The sequence below is a fragment of the Odontesthes bonariensis genome, chromosome 14, assembly GCF_027942865.1.
Source record: "Odontesthes bonariensis isolate fOdoBon6 chromosome 14, fOdoBon6.hap1, whole genome shotgun sequence".
Taxonomy (NCBI): Eukaryota; Metazoa; Chordata; class Actinopteri; order Atheriniformes; family Atherinopsidae; genus Odontesthes; species Odontesthes bonariensis.
Genome location: NC_134519.1, coordinates 31,740,098 through 31,766,440, shown reverse-complemented (window position 1 = coordinate 31,766,440; position 26,343 = coordinate 31,740,098). Strand labels below are relative to the sequence as shown.

The following is a 26,343-nucleotide window of genomic DNA, read 5'->3' as shown; positions in this document are numbered from 1 at the left end:
CAAGGGTTTATCATATATTTTTCTCTCATGACCCCAGATGTAAAAATAAGCCTCTTAATGATGTCATAACACCATAATTAAGCAATGCATGGATGGACTTTTTACGGATTTAATAAAAATACCCTTTAGATTACAGTTCTGTACACATGAAAGAGGCTAGATTTAGCTTTTTATATCGTAAGCTAATCATAATTTGCCGTTGACATGAAAGCAATGAATTCTAATTAATACAAAGAGTACAGCCCACTTGATGAACCAAGCAACAAGATAAATAATGTTCCTAAGATCATGTTTGATGAAGGCATATGTTTCAAATTCAAATATTTCATCATATTTCGGCTGAACCTTTTCGGCTAACCTACCACTGTTTGTTGTTTTTCTACGGGTTTTGCTAGCTTTAGGTAAGCTAACAACCAACCAAAGGTCAAATATAATATTTTAGCAATTAAAATATACGATTGGGTAAAGATAATAATCATTTTCAACACCCACCTGCAATAATTAATCAATTTCTTCTACACATACTAAAACTTTGTTTAATAAATCCAAAGCTTAACCCTTGACCCTTCTACCTGCTTTACCATATCAGCTCGTCATCCACATGCTAACTTTATTAGCACATTTTAATTTTAACAGGGAGGTCTGTGCTCATACTGCTCATAGCTGAGTGCTAAATGTTACAAAACTGAGAAAACCAGGTTTTACCGTGAAATTAATTTCATACTATATAGAGTGTGTGTTAAAACGCCATTTATTGTCTTATGAAAACGCACCAGATAAGTACTGAGCAGACACTGGTAACAAAAGCAACAAAGGCCAAGGAGAAAACAACCATTTGAGGCAGTGGTAACATCTCTCCTGTGCTGTCAAACAAGTCCTATCTCTGCCTCATTGGCAACCTTACACAGTAAATCCAAATAATTGAATCTAAAACATTCAAGCAAAGTAGTAAATTAACGTTAGATTTATGTTATAAATTAAAACGACGGTTGACTGCCATCTACCTAAAAAAAAAAATCTGCTACCCAAAAGAGATGGTCATTAACTCGGCTTTTATGCCTCCTATGTGGAACGAACCAACACAAATCTTTCGGGGGAGCATGGCGCCGACGCGTAACAATACGTCAAGAAATGATCCAAGACAGAAACTCAAGTAATGTGCCACCCGAGGCTGTTTCATAAAATAGTCTTTCATTTTAATATGATTATTAGTGCAACTGTTTGTTTCGTAACTGTGGAGCCAAATTAATATACGATTACCCGTCAAAAGAAATGATCTGTCCCACACCAGACCACCACGGAAAATGGCGACTGTGAAATAGATGGAAGACGAAAGTAAGAAATTATGAAATGCAGCGTTTAAATTGTCCCCTGCTTCCATCCACGCCACTAAGAGGTAATGTTTGTGTCTTTATCATCATGCTATTCATGTCTTTTTAGCAAGTAGCGAGGAATGACTGTCATTAGCTGTAGTTTAGCCTGAGGAATAGGTTTTGGTATGGAACAGCCTTAATGGAATGGTCTGCAGCTCCTGCAAGCAGCATCCAACAACACAGCGTGATACAAACGTCAAATAAATGCAGTTACACCGTACCGAGTAGAAGTATAAACGGTCAGCTTTGTTCTGAAAGTTTATACCTTTAGAAATACATCCCAACTATTGTGGGATGGCATATTTCTGAAGTACTGTGCCGAAAGTTTTAGCTCTGTACAAAATCCACAACCGCTCATCAAAAACCGTTTGCGAGGTCCATCCCTTTGCAGATTTGGTGCTGCTGTGTAAATGATACAAAGCTTCATCTGCAACACGACTAATCAGTTGCTATGACACTTTTATTGCCCTTCAAATCCAAGACCTTTCATTCCCTCGACCTTGTAGCATTATAAATGGCCACAATTAATCATCTAAGCCAAGCGTAAAGTATATTCTGTATTTAGCTTTAGTTGTTTCTCATTCAATGAAAGCTGATAGAACTAAAAAGTGAACTCAGGTGACATAACCAAACGATTTACTTTATGATCAAAAACCAATTCAAATTGGCAAAGACAACCAATCCTTAAAATCCTTTAACAAATGCAAGGACATTTTTTTTCTGCCAGTCCTGATTGATCCTTTCTGTTCCTATGGGATTTTTGAATATTACAACATTACAAACATTTTAAAGCTGCAGTGGTGGTCCTCTAGTGTCTTCAGTGTTCCTTACATCCTCTTTATCAAATGCAACTTGACTGCACGCTTTATAGACATTTTTGCTTTGATGTATTTGTATCTTTGCAATAAGCAATGACAAAGAAACAAATGTTAGCAAGCGCTATAGTTTTAGCGAAACAGCACCCGACCTGTTGGGCTTTACTGTTCTGTTTATAAAACATGAAAACAAAATGGGGAGTCAAAGACAATGCACCTTTGAGCCAGCAGGGGAAGCATTCATAAAATCAAATTGATGTGTGTATAGCCCTTTTCACACTGCCTGTTCAAATTGTGGCGGACACACCTTTGTTACGCATCGCCCTGTTTGTAAATTCAGAGGCAGCATGGCAGGTCAAAGTTGATGGATGCTGATATGCCCTTGAGTCTGCAACATAGTTAAAAACAGCCAAATGTTTGTGTAAAGTGGGAATTTTATGGTGAACCACACTGCTTTTAGGCAGGTTTCACGGGGACGGTACAAACTTGATGGAGACAGAGTTGTAGCGAGGGAGGGGGTTGCAGGGAAGTAGTTTTTAGAGCACAGAGGAGGCAGCAGATGATGAAGAAATTACACTGTGGAAATCGCTGAGTTTTTTTTCAGAACTCCATATGAGGCTCCTTATTGTGTTGATATGATTACAGGATGTATGTGTACATATCCAAAATAGCAAGAAGTGATCGGAAAGCAGTATAGAATCAAATGCTCATTACGCAATAGCAAATCCTCCAGAATATTTGCTGACGCGTTCAGCTATTATGTCAACTGTTGATTTCCAGCGATTATACAGGGAGGCCTAATGAAAAATATTTTCAAAAAGTCTGGAGCAAATGTTGAGGACATTTGCCACTGCACCAGAATCTTCCATCTCTAAAACTTCAGTTCATGAAAACTACTTTAGAAATCATACATAAAATCCATTTTACATCCATCCATTTTCTATACCCTCTTAATCCAATTCAGGGTCACCTGGTGGGTGGTGGGTGGAGCCTATACTAGCTGCCTTTGGGCAAGAGAACGGGGTACACGCTGGACGGGCCGCCGGTCCACAATTAGACAAATGAAACGAATGACCATGCACACTCACACTTGTTCCAAGGGTCAATTTATAATAAGCAATTAACCTAACATGCATGTTTTTGGGTGGTGAAAGGATATGGAGCTAAATCAGTCTCAATTTCCACAAATGCACAGGACAAGATTCACAAATGCACAGGACATGATTCACAAATGTACAGGACAAGATTCACAAATGCACAGGACAATTCACAAATGCACAGGACAAGATTCACAAATGCGCAGGACGATTTACAAATGCGCAGGACAAGATTCACACATGTATTTCTGATGCACATACAAATATAAGTTGATTTACAAACGGCTTCTGATCTGTGGACTTTGCTCCATTTGTGTGTGATTTTTGAGACTCCCTTGACTTGCATCAACCCACAAGTGTCTTTTTTTTAACACGGAATGATCTGCAGCCAATCAGCTAAGTCCATAGACCAGAAGCCGTTTGTAAATCAAGTTATATTTGTGTGTGCATTAGAAATACATGTGTGAATCTTGTCCTGTACATTTGTAAATCATCCTGCGCATTTGTAAATCGTCCTGTGCATTTGTAAATCGTCCTGTGCATTTGTAAATCGTCCTGTGCATTTGTGAATCTTGTCCTGTGGATTTCTGAATCGTCATGTGCATTTGTGAATCTTGTCCTGTGCATTTGTGAATCTTGTCCTGTGTATTTGTGGAAATTGAAACTGATTTAGCTCCATAAGAGGAAGCCTGAGTGCCCAGAGAGAACCCACACATGTATGGGAGAACATGCAAACTCTACAGAGAAAGGCCTCAGTCAAGATTCAAATTAGGAACCCACCTGCTGAGAGGCAACGGTGCTAACACCACACCACCATACAACCCCTCATACACAGAATTCAATTCAGTTTTATTTATATAGCACCAAATCACAACGAATGTAATTTAAAGGCACTTCAAATATACAATCCAAGTCAAGCCAATTGAAATCAAATTAGTTGTTATACAATCATAATCCAATCAAATCCAGTTAGGCTAATCAAATTCCAAAATGAGTCCAGTTCATGCATACAGAGCCAGTTCAAAGAAAGTGGCCAGGCTAAGGCAACCAACAGAATGGACCAAAACTTTACTTTGATCTAATCTCCAATCCTGAGCATGCACAAGGCGACAGTGGAAAGAATAAACTCGCTTTTAACTGGAAGAAACCTCTGGCAGAACCAAACAAAGGGAGGGCGGCTATCCACCTTGACCAGCTAGGGGTTGAGAAGATAGGAAAGACGGAACAACAAACACCATATCACCAAACCAGGGATACTTGCTGAGAAAGAGAAACACAAGTTAATGACATCAATAATGTTATACGTGCATAGAAAAAAAAGAGATGAGAGTTAGGAAAGGTGTATCATGGGAGGTCCCCCAGCAATCTAGGCCTATAGCAGCATAACTATGTGATGTTTCAGGGTCACCAGAGCCATCCCTAACTTTTAGCTTTATCAAAAAAGAAAGTTTTAAGCCTAATCTTAAAGTTAAAGAGATTGTCTGCTTCCCGGACAGACTTGTGGTTCCACAAGAGAGGGGCCTGATAACTGAAGGCTCTGCCTCCCATTCTACTTTTAGAAACTCTAGGAACCACAAGTCTGAGAGCGAAGTGCTGTGTTGGAAAAATATGTAACAATGAGATCTTTAAGATATGATGGATCTTGGTCATTAAAAGCTTTATAAATGAGGAGAAGAATTATAAATTTTTATTCTGAATTTATCAGGGAGCCATTGAAGAGAAGCTAAAACTGGAAAAAAATAGGATTTCTCCTGTTAGATCTCATCAGAATTCTGGCTGCAGCATTTTCAATCAGCCGGAGGATTTTCAGAGAATTTTTTTGGATAGCCCGATAACAAAAAAAAATGCACTAGTCTAATCTTGAAGTAACAAATGCACGGACCAGGATGAGACAGGATGTTCTTAATTTTGGCAATATTACGAAGGTGAAAGAAGGCAGTCCCAGAAACCTGTAGAAAATAACTCCAAGTTTCTCACTGTAGTAGTAGAAGCTGACGATATGCCATCTAAAGTAAATATATAGCTAGAAGCGCCCAGGTCCAAAGGCAACAGCTACAGTTTTGTCAGAATTTAGAAGCAGAAAGTTCTGAGTCATACAGGTCTTTGTCTTCAAGACATGCCTGTGGTCTAACCAACTGATTGGTTTCATACATAGGTATAGCTGACTATCATCAGCATAGCAATGGAAATATGTGCCTTCCTGTCTTATAAGATGACCTAATGGAAGCATGTATAAAGTGAAAAGAATTGGTCCAAGCACAGAACTCTGTGGAACTCCATAACTTACTCTGGTGTGTGAGGAAGAACAAACTGGAATCTATCAGGAAAATATGACTTAAACCAGCCCAATGCAGTTCCTTTAATCCCAATAACATGTTTAAGTCTTTATAATAGAATGTTGTGATCTATCGTATCAAATACAGCACTGAGATCCAACAGGAAAGGCACAGACACAAGTCTGCTATCAGAGAAGAGATCATTGGTAACTTTCAGCAGTGCAGTTTCTGTGCTATGATGCACTCTGAATCCTGACTGAAACTCTTCAAACAGATTATTTCTCTGTAATGATCATAAAGTTGAGCTGAAACGATTGTCTCAAGAACGTGAGTTCAAGAGTAGATTTTTTTTTTTTAGTAAAAGTTTAATTACAACAACCTTAAGTCTGCGGGACAGAGCCTATCAACAAAGACAGATTGAACATATCTAATATGGAAATGTTGATTAAGGGGAAAAGATCCTTCATAGTCTGGTTGGAATTGGATCTAAAATACAAATTGATGGTTTAGAAGAGACTATTGTTGTTGTTAGCTTAGAGCCTGGGTTCCCAAACTCCATCAATGTGGGCCTCCCCTCTGAAATCAGTGACCCCCCCCCCGGCCATGAAATTATTTATTTATGTTGTTGTTGTTCAGCACTTTGTAACTTGTTTTTGAAAAGTGCTATATAAATAAAGATTATTATTATTACTATTATAATAAAAATGACAGCAAACCACAATCCATTCTCAAGCAACACTTTTTCTGGCACTTATTGATATGCACCCTCATTTCATACAAACATATGATATTGTTTAAAAACTAACCAATCACTGGTTCAAACCATTTGAACTGAATTTATCATTTCATTTCAAATACAACAAAAAAAATTAATTGCAAGATAGTTGCTATCATAAATTCAAGAGTAAATCAACAAGGCCTAAAACGAGGCCTTTGGGCCCTAAACGCTGCCATAACGCATCAAAGACTGTAAGGTGCTGAAGGTCTGTAGGCTACTGTAGATCTGTCACCCAAGACAAGTACCATGTTGGACAAAAAAAAGATGAAATTAGTAGGCCATTTACTTTACCAATAGACTGCTGATTTTACACCCATATCCCCGAACGAATATTATTCTCACTTCAGTGTGCAGGATGGTGCTGCGCCCGCTGTGCGCACAAACGACTTATACGGGGCTGCTGAGTGGAGAGGAATAGGCGGAGGTCATCTTCCACTGCAAGCCTTGAACGGTACTTGTTCTTGATGTACGTCAAGGCAGAAAATCCAGACTCACACAAATAGGTGGATGAGAAGGGCATGAGCTTCACCATAGCTTTTTCCGTGAGGGTTGGATATTCCTTCTCCACTGATAGCCAGAAGCTTCCGATGGATACGCGCGTAATCTTCTGCTGCAGCTCCCGGTCAGCGGTCAGATCAGTCAGAGCTTCCTTCTCGTGTATGGACAGTCCGTCACTTGGTGTTGGGTTGAACAAGAATGGATTTCGAATCCACTCGTGCTTCACCGTGTCTTCAGTAAAGTATTCACCAAACTGCCTGCACATCCCTCGGAGGTGTTCTGAAATGACTGGCAGTATGGTGTCTAAAGGCAGATCTGCGCGCGTCATGACATCTCCTACGGTAGAAAACATCTCCAAAGACCCCTGGTCCACACGCGTAGCCCACAAATCCAGCTTATTCCTGAAAGCAGTAACACGTTCGTTTGCAACAAACACATTGCACTCCTTTCCCTGCAGAGATGCATTAAGCATGTTCATGCGGTCGAAGATGTCAGTGAGGTAGGCCAGTTTAGCCACCCAGGTCAAATCTTCCATGTGCTGCAGCAGTGGGGACTTGGCATCTGCGAGGAAAAGCAGTATTTCCTCCCGCAGTTCACAGTTAGTTAGGAATTTTCCCCAAGATAACCAACAGACTTCGGTGTGTAGAAGCAGCCCTCTGTAATGAGCGCCCATTTCCTCGCACAAGATGCTGAACAGACGGCTGTTCAGTGCACGGGCTTTGATGAAGTTGACTATTAGGACTAGCCTAGAAATCTAGACGCCCCTAGCCGCCGCAAATGGAATTTGCTCCGGGGCTAGTCTAGTCACTTGTGGTCGTTTTGCGAGGTTCCAAATCAAAACTTAATCGAGCCAATCAAATCGTGAGGAGCGGGGTCAGAGGCCGGGCTACCTAGTGACGACAGAGGTGCGACGTTTCAGTGTGTAGTTCCAGAGAGAGGTAAAAAAAAAAAAAAAAAGTCCCAGAGAGAGGTAAACAATGGCTGTGCCCGGCGAACAGGCTTATATAACAGCTATATTGCCTTCCATTAGCTAGCTCTCTTTAGATTTAAAGGGAAACGAAGTAAACTTACATCTGAGAGCAATCCCCAGTCAATTGCGAGCATGATGTACCGAAGACGGCGGGCCGAATGGCAAAACCGGAAGTGCGTTGCTCACTGCGGCTAGCTTTAGTACCGACAAATTCGTGGGAACAAAATTGTAAATAGCTGGTATTTTGTCAGATTTTCAACACCTTGGGGGTCTAAATGACTACTTTCTCGCCTGAAAATGTTTCAAATGTTGCTAAAGTTATATATTTATAGAGTTTATAGCTTAAGAGTAATCAGCTTTTCAGGCCATAGACTACAAACCACGATGTACATTCCGTCGCGTTGACTACATAAAACTTCTTCATCGCTCTGATTGGTTGTTGCGCCATCCTATTGCGTGGCGTTAAACTTGACAGACAGCCGTTTATCCCGCCCACACTGCTATCCAGCGTCACTAGACCCCTGTACAGCTTTTTGCTGTACGGGTCTGGCTTGCTAGGCTATATTAGGACAGCTTCGTTCAGGACCGTGCGTAGCTGTTCCGGCATCTTCTTGGCTGCCAGGGCCTATCGATGTATGATGCAGTGACTCCAAACAGCGGCTGGTGCCACTTGCTGTATTATGAGGCCACTCCGACGGCCGGTCTCTCGCCCCATCACTGCCCCCCCCCTCAAATCATTTGGCGCCCCCCAGGGGAGGCACGCCTCACAGTTTGGGAACCTCTGGTTTAGAGCACTGGACAAAAACTTGAGTATAAATCCGGTTCTAAAGATATTTCTAAAGCCGCTGCACTCGATGATACATCAGTAAAAATGGTGGGAAGGATTCCATGAATTTTCTCTCTAATAGAAACCATTTTATTGGTAAAGAAGCTCATGAAATCATCACTACTGAGAGTTAAATGGCTCAACAGAGCTCGGACTCTTCATCAGCCTGGCTACAGTGCTGAAAAGAAACCTGGGATTGTTCGTATTCTCTTCTATCAGTGATTAATATTAATATAGAATCACACAGGCAATTTGGTTTGCTGTTAGAAAAGTTTAACTTTTAACAACGTTCTACCACAAGCTATGCTAGCAAAGCAAATAAATGGACCCACAATGAGTCTCTGACTCCCAGCCCCTGTGCTTCTATTAGAGGAGGGAGGATGTGTGACTGACAGCTAAAAACTAAACTGCTTCCCTTTGCTGAAATTAAGGTTCTGGGGTAAAAATAAAGCTTTTGTGATGTCAATTTTAGCACATGACACCGTGTGCAAGGCTGAGAACGCAGAGTATAAACAAGGCATTGGGTTCTATTGCGGCGTATAAACTTAAAAACCAATACAAACGCCGCGGCCGGCTAAGACATGGGGTTTTACTACTGAAGACGCGTCACGCAGAACTATTGCACGAATGGTGTTGTTTATTGCTCCATCTCACAAGCTTGTACATAAAAGGACACTTACTTCATTTTGATGCATTTCACAAGCCGTGCAAGGATGCCTCTGATAGTGCAAGTTATTATTATGCTTACATTTACGTTTACGTTTACGGTCAACAAAAAGTTTTCCTCAAGCTCACCCAGCCGCCATGATCCAAGCTCATCACTCACAGCTGAGCTCACCTGCTCATTTAAAGGAAAAAACACACCCCAAAGTGCCACCACAGACACCGGCGACAGCCTCCGCTGACGTCATGCACGTGAACACAAAATAAGAATAATACAAAGTAAAACAACTCATAATCAATGTATGGCTCCTACAGGTTCCTAATTCAGTGTGTATGTACTTTTTTGTAGTGACATTGCTATGCAAAAAGAGGAAAATAGCAAACAAAGCCATCCTTAAAGTAAAACCACAACATCAAGTAATATGAGAATTGGAGTGATTCTCAAAGTCAAGGATACTTCCTCAGTAGGACGTTTGTCCAAGTCACATCCTTCTTAGGCTAGGGAAAAGCCACAAAATGGAACAACTCGGCAAACATCACTGGAAGGTCCTGCTATCGGTTACATCCAACAGCAGTAAAAAAACTGACATGCTGTTGGATAGTTTGTAGCTGTTAGCTTGTTACCGAATGGCCTTTTATACTGACAATTTGTGTGCTGTGCTGTTCTTTGATGGAACACGTTACAACGCTAGATATTTTATTTTTTGGCAACAAATTGGTGAAAACAGAGGTGGTTACATTTAAATTGATGTTGTACCAATATTGATCCTCTGTTTGTGGCGTCAGACGTTATTGGAACAATACTTCAACAAGATTTGATGACAAGATTTTTGCAAAGAAGCTGTCTTATTCAACAACAACAACAAATCTGCAATCTCACCTGCAAGCTTGTCATTAGCCCAGTTGAGGCAGCACATGCAAGAAAGTCAATCAGCCAAAGCAGGTCCCTTATCAGAGAATAAAAATGGCATTGCCAACAAGATGTCAAGATTTATATTAGTGTTGCACCGATACCATTTTTTGGCCCCGATACCGATACCTGGCTGTGCAGTATCGGCCGATACCGATACCACTCTTGTTTAAAAAAAATAAAATGGAAAATAAAAATATATATATATATAATATATATTTTTTTTTTCAAACAGAGTGGTATCGGTGTGTATATATATATATATATATATATATATATATGCATATATATGTATATATATATATATGAAGAGCTGCATACTACTTGGATGTAAAATGTAAAATATTTATTAGTTTACAAGTTCATAAAACACATGGGGTGGGGGGCTCCGATCTAATGGAGAGAGAGAAGGATTGGGAACGCAGGCCTCCTTGGTCGCGACACACACGACAGGCTAACCCTTAACACAGCACGAGGAATGAAAACCCACTACAAGTCAGGCTAGCTTCACTAGCTTTAAGGCACGCTTTAAACACAGCAGACGGAATGAAAACCCACCACAAGTCAGGCTAGCTTCACTAGCTTTAAGGCACGCTTTAAACACAGTACACGGAATGAAAACCCACCACAAGTCAGGCTAGCTTCACTAGCTTTAAAGCACGCTTTAAACACAGCACACAGAGTCAACACACCACAAAACACGCGGCTAACCTGCAGCATATGACGCCCGTTTAACCACAGACCCGTCACTCCTCCCCACGCAACCCCACCAATCAATACCACATAACAATAGGCCGACCTATACATAAACACTAAAACACAAAGTTAAAAGGAGAGGAATACTTAACTCGCCCACTTGGCGAGACCCTCCCCCGGGGTCTGAGCTTGTGCCGCCGTCCAACTCCCCGGAGTAACGGCTTTACTGGACGGCGAAGACGGTAACTGGCTGTCGGCTGGTAGTGCGCTGTCACGACCGCACAGGGAGCGATGGTGGCCCAGCACTCTCTATCGTGGCTCCTGTTTTGACTACAGGAAGCACCCAGCCTCCCCTCCTCACACTCGCGCTGCAAACTCCCCCTGGCTAGCTGTCTTCGTCGCCGGCAGCTCTAGATGACTGCGAACGACACCCTCCCCAGCTGACAGAGTGCCGCTGACAGAGTGCCTTGCTCCTCACACATAGATAAAGCTGCCCCGGCATTGGTTAAGAGCGGCTATTGGCCCGCTCTCATTGGTCTGGAGCAGGCCAATAGCGATAGCTGCACAGTGATCACAACACAGTGTAGCGAGTGTCGGGAGACGTTCAAGTGTCATACAAGTATCGGAAATGGTATCGGTGCCCTATTTGTTGGTACTCGCCGATACCAAAACCACCATTTTAGTGCCGATCAGGGCCCCGCCCGATACTGGTATCGGTATCGGTGCAACACTAATTTATATACAAAGATTTGTGGCCCATTTGTGGAGAGGAGTTTCAGGGGCTTTTGATGGAACTAGAGCCACAATAAGCTTCACAGTTATGTCCTCTGTAGAGAGGAGTGGAGAGGAAACGAAACAGCTTTTCATGATGCAGAGACCATTGGTGGCCTAGTAGAATTTTTTTTACATATCCTGTGAAGCTATTGTAAGCAGATGTGAGTTCATAGTTCAACATGTTCTCGGGTAGGGATTAGGGATGTCACAAGAACCAATACTTCTCTAGTAGGGATGTCACAATACCAGACATTTAGTAGTTGATACCAATACCAGTCAGTAGAGAAAATGTGTCATATTTGTGTAGGAGAGACTGTCTGGAATCAGGCAATATCAGAACTAGTTGTCAACTGTTGTCTGTTGTGATGAAGGTCAGTTTATCCTCTTTCAGACTCCAAGATGAGAGGGCATCCTTTAATCCCTGTGCTAGGGCCTCTCCTGTATGGTCTTCAGGGAAAAAAGCTGTCTGTAGGCACCAGCTTTTGATAGTGAAATCAGGCGCTATAAAATGAACCGTCATGCTCAAATAGGGCTCCATGGTGCGACTGGACCATAAATCAGCGGAAAAATGTTCGATTTCCCGCAATTCTGCCTCGACCCGCTGCTTATTGTGCATTCCGGGGAGCGCAACATTTGAAAAGTAGTTGTGGGAGGGCATCGAGTACCGTTTGTCGAGAGTGTTTATCATCCTCTGAAATCCCTCATGTTGTACAGTGTTTATCAGGGCCATATATTTGGCCAGGTGATATGTGATAGATAATGTGATCTCCTTATGTCCACTGGAGTTTGATGGGTATGGCGTTGCATTGTACAAGATTCCGGTTATTGACATCTGTCTTTGTTTCCTGCTTTGTATGGTTTCATCATGTTGTACTTTGTGGTGATGTTTAAGGTGATTGAAGAGATTTGTGGTGCTGCAACCAGGGAAAAACACACTTTACAATGTACCTCACACTGTTTGTCATCCTCTGGCTTAAATCCAAAATACTTCCACACCACCAAATACGAGCCTTTTTTGGGCATGAATTCGGTTCGTTTCGGTGGGTGACTCTAGTCACTACCACTTGGGTTTTCGTCGCCATCCATTTAACCCTCCTCACTGCAGACTTTCCTCCACTCTAACTTGTAAAGACTCTTTACCATAGGTTGAGGGAGGAGGCAGCGGCAGCGCTACTTTTGGGGGCGCTTGCAAAAATCATTGAGGAAAATAGGGACATTTGTTTGTGATGCAGCTCGTGATATAAAATGCTTCAGAGTCGCTGTGTGTAGAATTGAGATCACGTGTATGTGTGAATCGAGATAGCGATTTTGTTACAATTTATCATGCAGCCCTAATCAGAACCATGATAGTGGGATATTCTGTGACTTTGTAATTTGAAAAAATATCTGCTTAGTGCTTATCGCGGATGTGCACTGTAGCTTAAGCCTACCGGCGCACAGATGATCTGCGCACGTCTTTTGAACACAACTTTAGTCTTTGCAATGTAAGCAGACACATTATTTGATCTATTTCAAAACCGAATAACTCGCGTTATCACAGAGAAACAAGGAATACTTTCGGAAAGGGTATGTTGTGCTGTTTATTTTGATATACGGTGCATTGTGTAGTGACGGGGACTTCGCAACTTATTCAGCCGTACCTTGCAAAAACATAACTTTGTTCTGTTTGTTTGTTGTCTTCATAACGTGATTATTTCGGTATGTACAGATACTCTTTGCAAAGCCCTATTTCCGCTGTTTTTTGTGATATGCGTTTCATATCTATGCGAGTGGGAGTTTGTGAGTAATTCAAACAAGAGTAATGAGTGTGGAGATGGACGAGCAGAGCTGTATTCAGATTGTATTTTTAATTATAACACTTCGTCGTATAGACAAACGGTTACTATCTTTGAATATGGGTTCTCCCGCTCTTTCACGTGATATGTGTGTTATCTCTCTGCGACGAATACTTCCTGAGCAACTCACGCACATTGGTTTTTGAAAATCTATTATTAATCCCTGATCATCCGCCTCGAACGCTGCCCACGTGACATCCGGAGGAATTGCATCGACGGTAATGGTACTTGTTTTACTGTAGTAAAAAACGAGTACCATCACGTTTTTAGAATAGTAGCATCAACTTGGTACCGAAGTATCAGTTCTCGTGACATCCCTATTCTCGGGATGTACATTTCATGGTGATAATACTTATTCGTAATCACAACGGAACCATTTTTCTGCTTTTGACGTTTTTTTTAGTTTTTTTTTTTAAGCAAGGTTATTCAATCCCCACTGTATTGGACTCCCTGTGCAATGGAGGTTGGATTAGTTTGCTGGAGACTGTATGTACAGTGTCTTCTCTACAATAACCGCAAATAACTGCAAAATGTACAGTAGAGTATAGGCATTATACTTTGAACAAGTAGGCAAGGATAATACAGCAGTATGGAGTCTACCCACTGCTGACTTTTAGATGCCAAAATATTGCACAAGCACTTTTTGATTCCAATAATCTATCAAACAGAACTTTCTGAGATACCTTTCATTGTCTAATTTGTACCTGAACAACATATCTGTCTTTTGACATATAGCTGTTTTCCATGCCGATGCCCTCTCATATCCTAAATATATGTAATATGTGTAAAAGTGTTATTCTGTCTTTGATCAGTTACCTTTTCTTGTTCAAGGACAGACCGGCATGTCCCTGAAAAGACATGTTTAAAAGATTATACCTCTTGTATATTATCTGGACTATGTATTTTAATGCTTGTGATTGAGAAGGCTTTCCTTTTCTTTTTCAGGTCATGACAACAGAAATGTCATGTCTGACAGGTGTTGATGAAGATGACAAAGATGCAGATTCTGAAATCAATGCTCTCACACTCCTGCAGGAACCAGTGAGAATGGCGCAAGAGTCAGCCTCTTGCACCAATTCTTTTGGCAAGCCCTCTCTGAAACAAAACAGTGTCCTAGATATTCTGTCAAACACTGATATGTTGTCTCCAGTTGGCCTGGGAAATGGACCTTCTTTACATCAGGCTACACAAGCCCATGAACTCAATAGCATCTCTTCTGAAAAAGAGGAGGAAAAGAGCATTACCCCACTAAAGACTGTGCAGGAAATAGACCCTGCTGGGATTTGGGGGTTTGATGCAGAATCGCCTGAGAACTCAATGGACAATTTTAGTAGTGCCAGTGACCACAATTGGGACCCTCACAAAGAATTTATGCAATTTCTTTGGGACAACCATAGTGAATCCCCTGGTGAGGAACCTAAAGAGGAAGTAAATCCTCCTAATAGTCAAAGGAGACGAAAACGGAAAATGGACATGGTTGTCATGGTGGATCCCTCTGAAGACCTTTACCCTGATCTGAGCCCCAAGTCAACTGAGGAATCATCTGATGCTGAAGACCAAATAGACTCCAGTCCTGTCAGAAAAGTCAGAAAGTCTCGGAACCTCCCTAAGTCACAGTCATCACCAACAGGGAAAGTTTCCAAGTATCCCAATGGAACTGTAAAGGCCATTAAAGAAATTCTTTACAAAGCACCAACAAGAAATTCACACGAGAATAGTATAAATCATGGACTTTCACCATTAAAGGGGAGGCTCACAATAAATTCTCATGCAGAGGGGAAGCCATCATGTTACCCTTGCTCAAAATGTAATCTCATATTTAAGAAAGAATATCGCTTGCATCGTCATATGAAGTCTCATGATGACCCTCCAAGTGTTTTGCCAAAGCCTTTTATATGCCGAGAATGTGGAAGGTCTTTCAAACAAAGTAGTGCGCTTATTGACCACATGTCCATCCATCATGACAAGAGAACAAGACACTCGGAAGAAATCAAAGGCATGAATGATAAGAAGAAAGAGGATGAAAACGCTAAATTTTTCTGCCCTCAGTGCCCATTTGGCACAAACTGCCCAAACACATTTGTTCAACATGCGAAAACGCACGAGAAAGACAAGAGAAAGTTTAGATGTGACAAATGTAGCTTCAGGACTGTGATTGAGAATGATCTTAGGAGACATAACATTATGCAGCACACTGTTATTACAGTGAAAAAGCAGATTCAGAGTGATAGAAGTGAAATCTTCCCCTGTAACATTTGTGCTTATAAAGCTTTTAGCAAACACATTTTCCAAAATCACCTACTGCGACGCCATCAGCTGACTTTTGAGGAATATACAGCTGCACAGGACAAAGAGAAAAAGACACAACCATCTAAGGAGCACCAGGTGCAGACCTGTAAAGTTCCCACTCAAAATACAGAATTAACGTCTAAAATATCAATTAAAAATCAAATCTCCTCCAGAAGAGCTGGTTCGCCTGATGGGTCCAGTGACATTTTAGACTTGTTCAAAAATAGCAAGATTAAGAGAGGTCCCAAGTCTCAATCAACAGAATCAAAACTTGACAAATCCATTAATGTTCTTCTGTCTCGACAAAGCCATGGAAGGAAGAGTGCGGTACAGAAAAAGGAAAGCAATACTTGTAGTACAAATGCTCAGGATTCCAAAAGTGACAAAGACAGCTATGATGAATCACCAAAAAAGTTGTCCGTCAAGGTTGAAGATTCTGTTGTATCCCCAAATGGCCCAAAGTTGAAGATGAATAATTCATTGGTCAAAAAGTCACCATCTAAACGGAAGATGTCCATCCCGTATCGCAACACCTCTGACCAAGACTCATGCTTCATCTTACCAAAACCTTTGCCAAGTCCCAAGAAAGTAAACTCAGAGGAAGAAATTGAAGATTGTGATGAAAGCGATGCTTTACAGGTTAACGATTCAGATGACAATAGTATTTTTTTTGACGATGGCATCAAAAAAGAGAAAAAAAACATAATTTACACCTATAGTAGAAGAATGTCCATGAGGGGTGCTCTACAGGCATCTAAAAGGCTGTTTGAGAAAATAAAGACTGAAGAGCAAGACCAGACTGACCCTGAAATCAAAGAAGAATGCATAGAAACAGAGGTATTTCAAGAAACCTTTGACACCCACCAAATACCGCTGGGTGAATCCCCCACAGACGATTTGTCAGAGTTAGAATCGGAGCGCAAGACCTGTCCATATTGTCCTGCTGTCTTTGAGTCTGGTGTTGGGCTGTCTAATCATGTGCGAGGGCATCTTCATAGGGTCGGACTAAGTTACAATGCACGCCATGTTGTGCCTCCCGAGCAAGTGGCTTCTCAAGATAAGAGGCCACGAATTAGACGGAAGATGTCAGCTTTGCGTCGATTGAGAAAAGGTACGTGAATACTTATGCATATTTGTCTCTTATGGTAAGAATTTCTTGTATATTGCAACTTACCTTATTATTAGTGTACTGTACAACCTGCTATGGCTATCAGTTTCATCACTTATAATTGAGTGTTGAGCTCTCCGGAGTCAATTTGGTGATTTTACAAAGTGATACCATCACCAAAGGAACTAAATAAACAATTAGTTCCTAACTTCTTCATGAAAAGGTAGGAACAGAGATGTTAGATTGTAAGAGATGGCTGGTCTGGATAATGGATTAATTCTAATTAGTTGGCAATGCTGAGCGTAATTAATGCAAATCTATTTTACTGACGTGTTTCATTTGAACTCAGAATTTGAACTCAAAATTCAAGTAGATTTTTCTCAATTGAAAAATAGCCACCCTGTAACTCTGAAAGTCTGTGGAATCCCACCAACTCCAACCTCAAAGTCCAACATGCAGCGTCCTTTAAAGTATTTATCAGTTACACACATCGTAATGTCCAGCCTCTAAGAGTGAACTTATTTCAAAGGTGTTTGTATGACTGAGATACAACTTTATTTGTTTGTAATGACATTTTTGGTTCATAATAGCTAGCCTTCTCTACGAGTGAATCCTGTTGTTGTTGTTTTTCGGCATATTTGTCACAAGATTTAGCAACTTTTAAAATCCATGAGCGACTTTTTTTCTTTTTCCCTAAATGGCAACAAATCTAGTGACTTTTAGGACAAACCTTAGCTACTTCATAAAGAACAAAGCCAATGTTGCCCCTACAAGGACATGATCTAGATGTCTACGGTGCAGGTACTGACTAAGAAATGCCTAATACGCTTGATTGTGCAAGCTGCAGTGCCACAACAGGCAAGGAAAGGGTGCAGCGGCTGAAAAAAACCCTTGTGACATTCTGACACTCATACCTTTCTTTCTGAGTGATCATCTTACATGTAAATATAGCTGAAATCTTACCACAGACGTTCTATTTAATGTAAGTACATTGTGGTTTGTCTGTTGAAATTTCCAGCTTTAAGTTCAAAGATTTCACTTCCCCGGCAAGTTTCAATTCAATTCAATTCATTTTTATTTATATAGCGCCAAATACAACAAATGTCATCTCAAGGCACTTAGTAAGTCCAATTCAAGCCAATTGGAATTCAATTAATTAATAATAATCATAATTCATAAAATAATCCAATTCGTTCATATAGAGCCAATTCAAAAACAATTTCCTAGCTAAGAAAACCAACAGATTGCACTGAAAACTTTTTGTTTTTCGGTCCAATCTCCCGGCCTGAGCGTGCCTGAGGCGACTGTGGAGAGAAACGACTCCCTTTTAACAGGAAGAAACCTCTGGCAGAACCAGACTCAGGAAGGGTGGCCATCCGCCTCGACCAGCTGGGGTTTGAGAAGACAGAAAGGGGGGGAGGGGGCCGCGGCGGCACTGTAACACCATTCAAAGGATATCTGTTGGAACAGGGAAACACGAGTTAATGACCACAATAATATCACATATACATAAAGAGAGTAAAGTGAGGAAAGGTGTGACAGATGAGGCCCCCCAGCAGTCTAGGCCTATAGCAGCTTAACAATGGGATGTTTCAGGATTACCTGAGCCATCCCTATTCAAGGTAAACACAAGAAACTTGTGCTAACGAAAAAATAAATAATAAAATAAAGGACCAGACTCAGTGAGTAATTCCCTATACTCCCTATATAGATCTGCTCCTCACACCGCAACAACCATCTTTTTACAGCCACAAGCTACCTCAGCCTCTCACCAACTGCACACCAGTCACAGCGGGTGGGGATGCAAACCCTGGTTCGGGTAGGGGGAGAAATAAAAGAGGTAAGATAAGCGGGAATGGGATTCAAACCCTGGTTCGGGTAGGGGGAAATGAAAATATAGAGGGTGCCAGAGGTGGAGGCAGGACAAGACACACTAGCAGATACACTATCAGATTCAACAGACCTAACTATAAGCTTTATAAAAAAGGAAAGTTTTAAGCCTGGTCTTAAAAGTGGAAAGGGTGTCTGCTTCCCGGACATTTACTGGCAGCTTATTCCACAATAGAGGGGCCTGATAACTGAAGGCTCTGCCTCCCATTCTACTTTTAGAAACTCTGGGAACCTCAAGTAAACCTGCAGTTTGGGAACGAAGTGCTCTGTTAGGAAAATATCTTACAATGAGATCTTTAAGATATGATGGAGCTCGGTCATTAAGAGCTTTATATGTAAGGAGAAGAATCTTAAATTCTATTCTGAATTTAACAGGGAGCCAATGAAGAGAAGCTAAAACTGGAGAAATATGATCTCTCCTGTCAGTTCTCATCAAAACTCTGGCTGCAGCATTTTGGATCAACTGAAGGCTTTTCAGAGAATATTTGGGACAGCCCAATAATAAAGAATTACAGTAGTCCAATCTTGAAGTAACAAATGCATGGACTAGTTTTTCTGCATCACTCTGAGACAAGATGTTCCTGATTTTAACAATATTACGAAGATGAAAGAAGGCAGTCCTAGAAACCTGTTTTATATGCGAGTCAAATGATAAGTTCTGGTCAAAAATAACTCCAAGGTTCCTCACTGTAGAACTAGAAGCCAAGGAAATACCATCTAGAGTAACTATATAGCTAGACAATTTCTCCCTGAAACGCTCAGGTCCAAAGATAACGACTTCAGTTTTGTCTGAATTTAGAAGCAGACAGTTCTGAGTCATCCAGGTCTTTATGTCATGACATGCTTGTAGTCTGACCAACCTATTGGGTTCATCTGGTTTTATAGATAAGTACAGCTGAGTATCATCAGCATAGCAATGGAAATTTATGCCATGCTGTCTAATAATGTTACCTAATGGAAGCATGTATAAAGTGAAAAGAATCGGTCCAAGCACAGAACCCTGGGGAATTCCATGACTTACTCTGGTGTGTGAGGAAGATTCTTCATTTACAAGAACAAACTGAAATCTATCAGATAAATATGACTTAAACCAGCCTAATGCAGTTTCTTTAATCCGAATAACATGTTCAAGTCTCTGTAATAAGATACTGTGATCGACCGTATCAAATGCAGCACTGAGATCCAACAGGACAAGCACAGACACAAGTCCGCTATCAGAGGCTAAGAGGAGATCATTGGTAACTTTCAGCAGTGCAGTTTCTGTGCTATGATGCACTCTGAATCCTGACTGAAACTCTTCAAACAGATTATTTCTGTGTAAGTGATCACAAAGCTGAGCTGCAACTATTTTTTCAAGAACTTTAGACATAAAATGGAGATTGGATATAGGTCCATAATGAGCCAACACTTCTGAATCAAGAGTAGGTTTTTTAAGTAAAGGTTTAATTACAGCAACCTTAAAAGTCTGAGGTACATATCCTGTCAACAAAGACAGATTGATCAAATCCAATATGGAAGTGTCAATTAATGGGAAAACCTCCTTGAACAGTCTGGTTGGGATTGGGTCTAAAACACAAGTTGATGGTTTAGAAGAGACTATTGCTGTTGTTAGTTCAGAGAGATCAACTAGGCAGAAGCCGTCTAAATATAAATCAGGTTCTAAAGATACTTCTAAAGCTGCTGTACTTGATGATACATCACTGATAATAGTGGGAAGGACTCCATCAATCTTCTCTCTGATAGAAACAATTTTATTAATAAAGAAGCTCACGAAATCATCACTGCTGAGAGTTAAAGGAATAACTGGCTCAGCAGAGCTCGGACTCTTAGTCAGACTGGCTACAGTGCTGAAAAGAAACCTGGGATTATTCTTATTCTCTTCTATCAATGATGAATAATAAGCAGTTCTAGCTTTACGAAGGGCTTTCTTATACATTGTTAAACTATCTTTCCAGACTAACTGAGACTCTTCTAAATTAGAGAAACGCCACTGTCTCTCCAGCTTTCTTGCAGTCTGCTTTAAAGCACGCAGCTGTGAATTATACCAAGGAGCCAACCTCTTCTGACTGATTACCTTCCTTTTCAGAGGGGCAACATTGTCCAGTGCTGTACGCATTGAAACTATAGTGCTGTCAACAAGAGAGTCGAGTGCTGCTGGAGTAAAGTTTAGGTAGTCGTCCTCTGTCATATCTGCACATGGCAGTGAAGAAAAGTATCAGCTCCTATTGATGATTTAGTCACGCCAACATCTTTGGATGAGTTATGCCTTTCTTTAACTACTATGAGCAGTTGATAAAACAAACACAACAGCCTGAAGGCACAACATGTTGAAAACACAACGCTTGTCACATTTTACAGCACAAGAAGTAAACATGTAGCATTATATTAAAAGCCTATCACGATATACAGTAAATGTACTCAGCGACGGAAGAGCAGTCCTCTACCATTCAAAAAGTTGGTGGTTCGATTCCCAGGTTCCACAGACCATATGTCTAAGTGCATTTCAAGTCATTAAAGGGGAACTCCGGGGCATTTGAAGCGCAATCCCATTGCTAGAGGTTGTCAAATACTGACAGTAGGACACAGACTGGTGCAAATCGGCGCTCCCTGTGAAGCAATTATCTTCTCTAGAAAAACTGCGTTCAAATATTTAAAACATTACAACAATATTACTGGGCATGTATTGTTGTAATGTTTTAAATACTTGAACGCAGTTTTTCTAGAGAAGATAATTGCTTTGTATATGGGATTATCGTCCATGGGCTTTATGGTTTTGATGGTAAGGCTTGTGACTTTATTGTCGGATGGTTTATAAAGTGGTGTGACGTTTCTGCAGTGTGCAAGTTGTTGTTTTACGTGGAAGGTTTAGAATTTGCCCCTTGGCCACCACGTATTTGGCTAGCATGACAGGCTGCGCAAACAGCGCAATCGCCGCACAGGGAGCGCCGATTTGCACCAGTCTGTGTCCTACTGTCAGTATTTGACAACCTCTAGCAATGGGATTGCGCTTCAAATGCCCCGGAGTTCCCCTTTAAGGGGAAAAAATAACTTCTTAGCCCCCTTCTCTTATTAATGAGTTTATTAAATTTTGTTTTCTATTTGTGACCATACATATATGCTAAACTTGCTTGAACCTTGCACATTTGTGGTGCATGTGCTAGAAATACCTCCCTGTGTAGATATATTGCACACACCATGTGTTTCTAGTGGTCTCCTATAGGCTTCTATTGGAGTGTCAATTGTGCGCACATTTCTCCTTAGATCTCTTGAAGCAAGTATAAATGGGCCGATAGACATATTTTTTTCATTGTGTAGTCATTAGTCAGGTCATTTTGGGAAATTTGACAAGCCATGATTTAAAAGGAAAGTTTTACATCATACCCCATTTTGATGCTACCCATTTAAAATGTTTTATACTTGAATGATTTTGTTTCTAATTTTATTTTATTTTTTTCATCTCAGCGTTACAGCTAGAGTCGGAGTCTGACACTGTGAAAGGCATTCACTCTTGTCCATTATGTGGGGACTCGTTCGATAACAGAACTGGACAGTCAAACCACATAAGAGGACACCTGAAAAAGCTTGGTAAAAGCTTTTCCACGAAGAACAAATCTCCATTAATTCTACTCCGTGAGCTGATGAGAGACAAGAAAGAGTGCCAGCGAGCCCTTCAAATTCTTGGAAAACGTCGGAACCATTTCCAATACGGTGCTTCTAAGCTGCCCACAGCAAATCGTTTTGCATCTGCCACGACTGGATTCTCAAAAAGTCTTTCTATTTCAAGTGTTTGCACTGATACCAAACCACTCATGCCCACATTTTCTTTATCAGAAACTGAATCTGAAAAGGGGCAACTGGAGACTAAGTTGGATGTTAAAAATTCAATCTCGGGCACAACTGCCCTGATAGGGATTCTGAAGAGAAGGAAGTGTCAGGAAGATGGCAGACTAAAGGCATCCTCTAATATGTCAAGGAACGTCTTAGCAGTTTCTTCAAACAGTGAGCACAGTTCAGGATCAACAGTTGCATCTTCACTGCCAAATCAAATATCTGGTGAGTAAGTCCACACTGTTTAGATTTTCGAACAGACCGAAGAATCTTTTAATCTTGTTGTCATCATTATTATCAAGCAGATTTATCTGAAGCACGGCTTTGGAATGTTATTGACTAATACACTTTAAAACTCATATTGATGCTTTTGCATCATTGCTGCTGTTTTTTAAGCAGACATGCAAGCACTGAGGTGTCATCAGCATAAAGGTGTAGAATGGGATCGCCAGATTAAACTTTGCATGGTTAAAACAAAAGGAATATTGCATATTAATGAAGATGATAACATTTATCTTGCTTGTTACTCTTAATGATACAAACTTGCAAAACTTTCATTAAAGGGGAATTCCTGTATTTTCAACATTAAGCCTCTTTTCTGAGTCGTCTGCAATGTTTTAGAACCCCCCTCACCGCTTTTTTGATGTTTACTGCTGTCTCTGGTATTTGCCTAATTTTGATTCTTCTCAACCTGCTTTAGAACGGCTAGTCATGTGCATGTCTTAAAAGGTCCGTAAAAGCACAATAAACGTCCGTTTTCAAACTAATCAACTCACCGGAGTGGTTACTGGTGTGCACTGGTAATCCATATCAAATTTCGTAGCGAAAAGTTGCTTCTGTCGTGTTTTATTTGACATTTTGTAAATCCCATTGAGTTGTATTGAAGACTGGATGTTCGTCGATAGCGGACATGTTTGTAGTTCTCTAGCACCGGAAATGCTGCTAGGTGTATTGCATTAGCGGTGAGGGGGGTTCTAAAACATTGCAGACGACTCAGAAAAGAGGCTTAATGTTGAAAATACAGGAATTCCCCTTTAAGAATTGTCTTTTTTTTGTATTTTTGTAAGTTGTGGCACATTATAATTCCTCAAGCCAGATTCACCAAACTATAATTGTAGCCCTGCTTTAATTAATCCTGTGATCTACTTTTGGAAATGTAAAGAATATATTTGGTTCTTTTTTGTCTTTTTACAGAGAAAGGTGAATTCAACAGGAAGGTGTGCATCCATTGCAATGCAACGTTTCACAGTGGAGTTAGCTTGTCCAATCACCTTCGGGCATATGCAAAAAGAAAAAGGATTGCCTTACTCGAGGGAACCAGTAAGTTCGTCATTAATATCAGTTAGTTATATTGGTTGATTCATGAAATCAGCTTAGAAGGGTCACCATTTCAACAAATTAAAACTTTCATCTTGTTGGGAATGGACTGTGTAGAAGTTCCTGAGAGGTGGACAGTTTTTCATCCTAGTTACAGCTTTACCAACTCCTATTGGTTGATACTTCCAACATAAAGGATCCCAACACGATTTAAAACGATTGAAAGGACCATAATTGGGATATCTGTCCAGAATGGTCCAGTTAAACCCATCCTGTGAGATTTCTTAAAGTTATCTTTCTTAGTTTTATGTAAACACAATTATGTGTCATTTATATTTTGTTTCTTACCAAGAGAACACCACAAATTTGTTTTAAAAAAGTTGTGTTAAAATATTCAAATGCATCCTTGTCATCTAGCAGTCTTCATCAGGGTCTATAGGTTTGGTAACACAACTGATTGTTAGTTTGTAGAAAATCACTTCAGGAATGTTCACAAATGTCAAAAATGGGAGCCCACTCATCATTTAGGCTCACTTCATAACTCAACCAGAGGTTAAAACCTTCATATTGTACAACTGAGGGCTCTCTGCTAATAAACGACAAGTATAGTAAAAAATGCATGAAATTAATTCCACCAACATATTTTTATAGAGCAACATGGTGGCTGTTTCTGTTGTTTAAAGCAAATTTACAATATTGATCTCTTCTCGCAGCAGAAATTGTTGAATAATATCTAAAAACCAGAAGATAACAAATAATGTGCATAGCCAGATTTCATGAAGGGCTGTGATAGTTAAATTTTAGTTATATTTAGTGTGCTTGTGGTTATTTGGGTCATCCCTAAGATAAGAATCTAGAAAGGCATTGCAATGAGTTAATTGCAGAGTGACCTTTTCATAGCACAAAGCCTTCAGGACCTACTCGTCCTGCACAGATGATCACACCTTCATCATGTGCTGCGAAGCCTTGTTTAGCTGCAGTGGGCTACAGATGAGACAATCTGACCATTCACCTCAATGGCACAAAGCCGAAACGGAGACTATGATTAAAGCAAGGGCCTGAAATGTTCAGACATCCAGACTGAGCAATTAGCTAACATGATATTGTGTGAAAATTACGGCCGTGCTGTAATCTGACATGTAGTTCTGTAAATTAAATGTAAATGTTGTCTTTCAGCAATTTGTTGTAAAGCTGTCAGGCAACGCTCAAGGCCTGGCTCAAAGAAGAAGACACTGCCCTTACCCCAAACTCCAGAGGAAATGTACAGGCTCACCTGCAGGTAATTTTACTAAATAATATCTGGGTTTTTCCCTTGTGTAATGTTGGTTAATCTGGCTTCAAATGTTTACCAGTGTCAGGTTTCCAAATTATTGGTCTCTGTGTAATACTGCTTTCTCTGGGGTAAAAACTTATGGTCTCTTATTCTCTGTACAGGTTCTGTGACCTCGTCTTCCAGGGTCCCTTGTCAGTCCAGGAGGATTGGATTAAACACTTACAGAGACACATTATGAACACTGGTGTCCCTCACACTGGGCTAGGCATGGTAGAGGTCATCTCATCACCCGTTGAACCCCCGACCCTCAAGACTGATAAAGACAGCTCTTTGACAGTCACACATGCTGCCTCATGAGGCCAATGGGGACCTTTTTAGATTTTAGATTTCACTAGATTGTATGTGTATGTACATTGGATGTTCTTTCACTTTCCCTTTTCTTTTTTTGAAATGCTGGCCAAAAGTACAATATTGCTCAATGTTTTAGATATTGTGCATGTTTAGACATTTGGGACAGTTGAAACATGTTGTTATTTTGGATATTGTTACCTTTCTCTGTTTTACATGGATCTTTTTTTGTTTTCTTTAGGGACAGACTGTTTTGTTTTATGCAGTAAAGTAGTTTTGAATCAATTTCTAATGAAGACAACTTATACCTCAGATTTTTCATGGTTTGAGTCAGCTCAAGTCAAAATTTGGGAGCACCATTTTTTTCTGCATAAGTTTTCACATAGGATAGACAGAGTTATGTTTCCTTTGTATTGCAACATTTTCCAGTCAATGCCCACGTTATCTTTTCAGGCCAGAGTTAGAGAGAGGAATATTTCAACTGAAAGTGTGTGGGGGAAAAAAAATGTCTGCAATCTTTTATGCATAGAAAACATTTTATAGTATTTCAGTAACTGCGTTGTTTCTAAAACAAAATAAAAACTAAAAGGTGGTTGAAGAAAAGAAGTCCTAACACGCAAAGCCTGTGCTGACCATGCCCCTGCGTACATGTCACCTATATTTAATGTTTAAATAAACTGTTTTGAAATAATTTAATTTTAAATGTATTATATCACACAGATAAAATCCGTAAAACATTTGTGTTCAAAATAAGAAAAATTAAAAAAAAAATGCAAAAA

The 26,343-nt window shown here is 40.4% G+C and overlaps 1 protein-coding gene across 1 annotated transcript; it reads left to right on the top strand.

Annotated features, from left to right (window-relative positions):
- The first annotated feature begins 1,125 nt into the window (after window positions 1-1,125).
- Window positions 1,126-26,343, top strand: znf644a (zinc finger protein 644a). The gene is made up of 6 exons (XM_075484058.1): window positions 1,126-1,396; window positions 14,457-16,911; window positions 22,261-22,851; window positions 23,821-23,946; window positions 25,120-25,222; window positions 25,378-26,343. The coding sequence occupies exons 2-6, from the start codon at window positions 14,460-14,462 to the stop codon at window positions 25,571-25,573; spliced, it is 3,468 nt and encodes a 1,155-aa protein (XP_075340173.1). The 5' UTR covers window positions 1,126-1,396; window positions 14,457-14,459; the 3' UTR covers window positions 25,574-26,343.

Coding starts and splice junctions, on each gene's coding strand:
- znf644a (XM_075484058.1), top strand. CDS start 14,460: ATGACAACAGAAATGTCATGTCTGACAGGTGTTGATGAAGATGACAAA. Junction 22,852..23,820: donor ACTGCCAAATCAAATATCTG/GTGAGTAAGTCC, acceptor GTCTTTTTACAG/AGAAAGGTGAATTCAACAGG. Junction 25,223..25,377: donor ATGTACAGGCTCACCTGCAG/GTAATTTTACTA, acceptor TTCTCTGTACAG/GTTCTGTGACCTCGTCTTCC.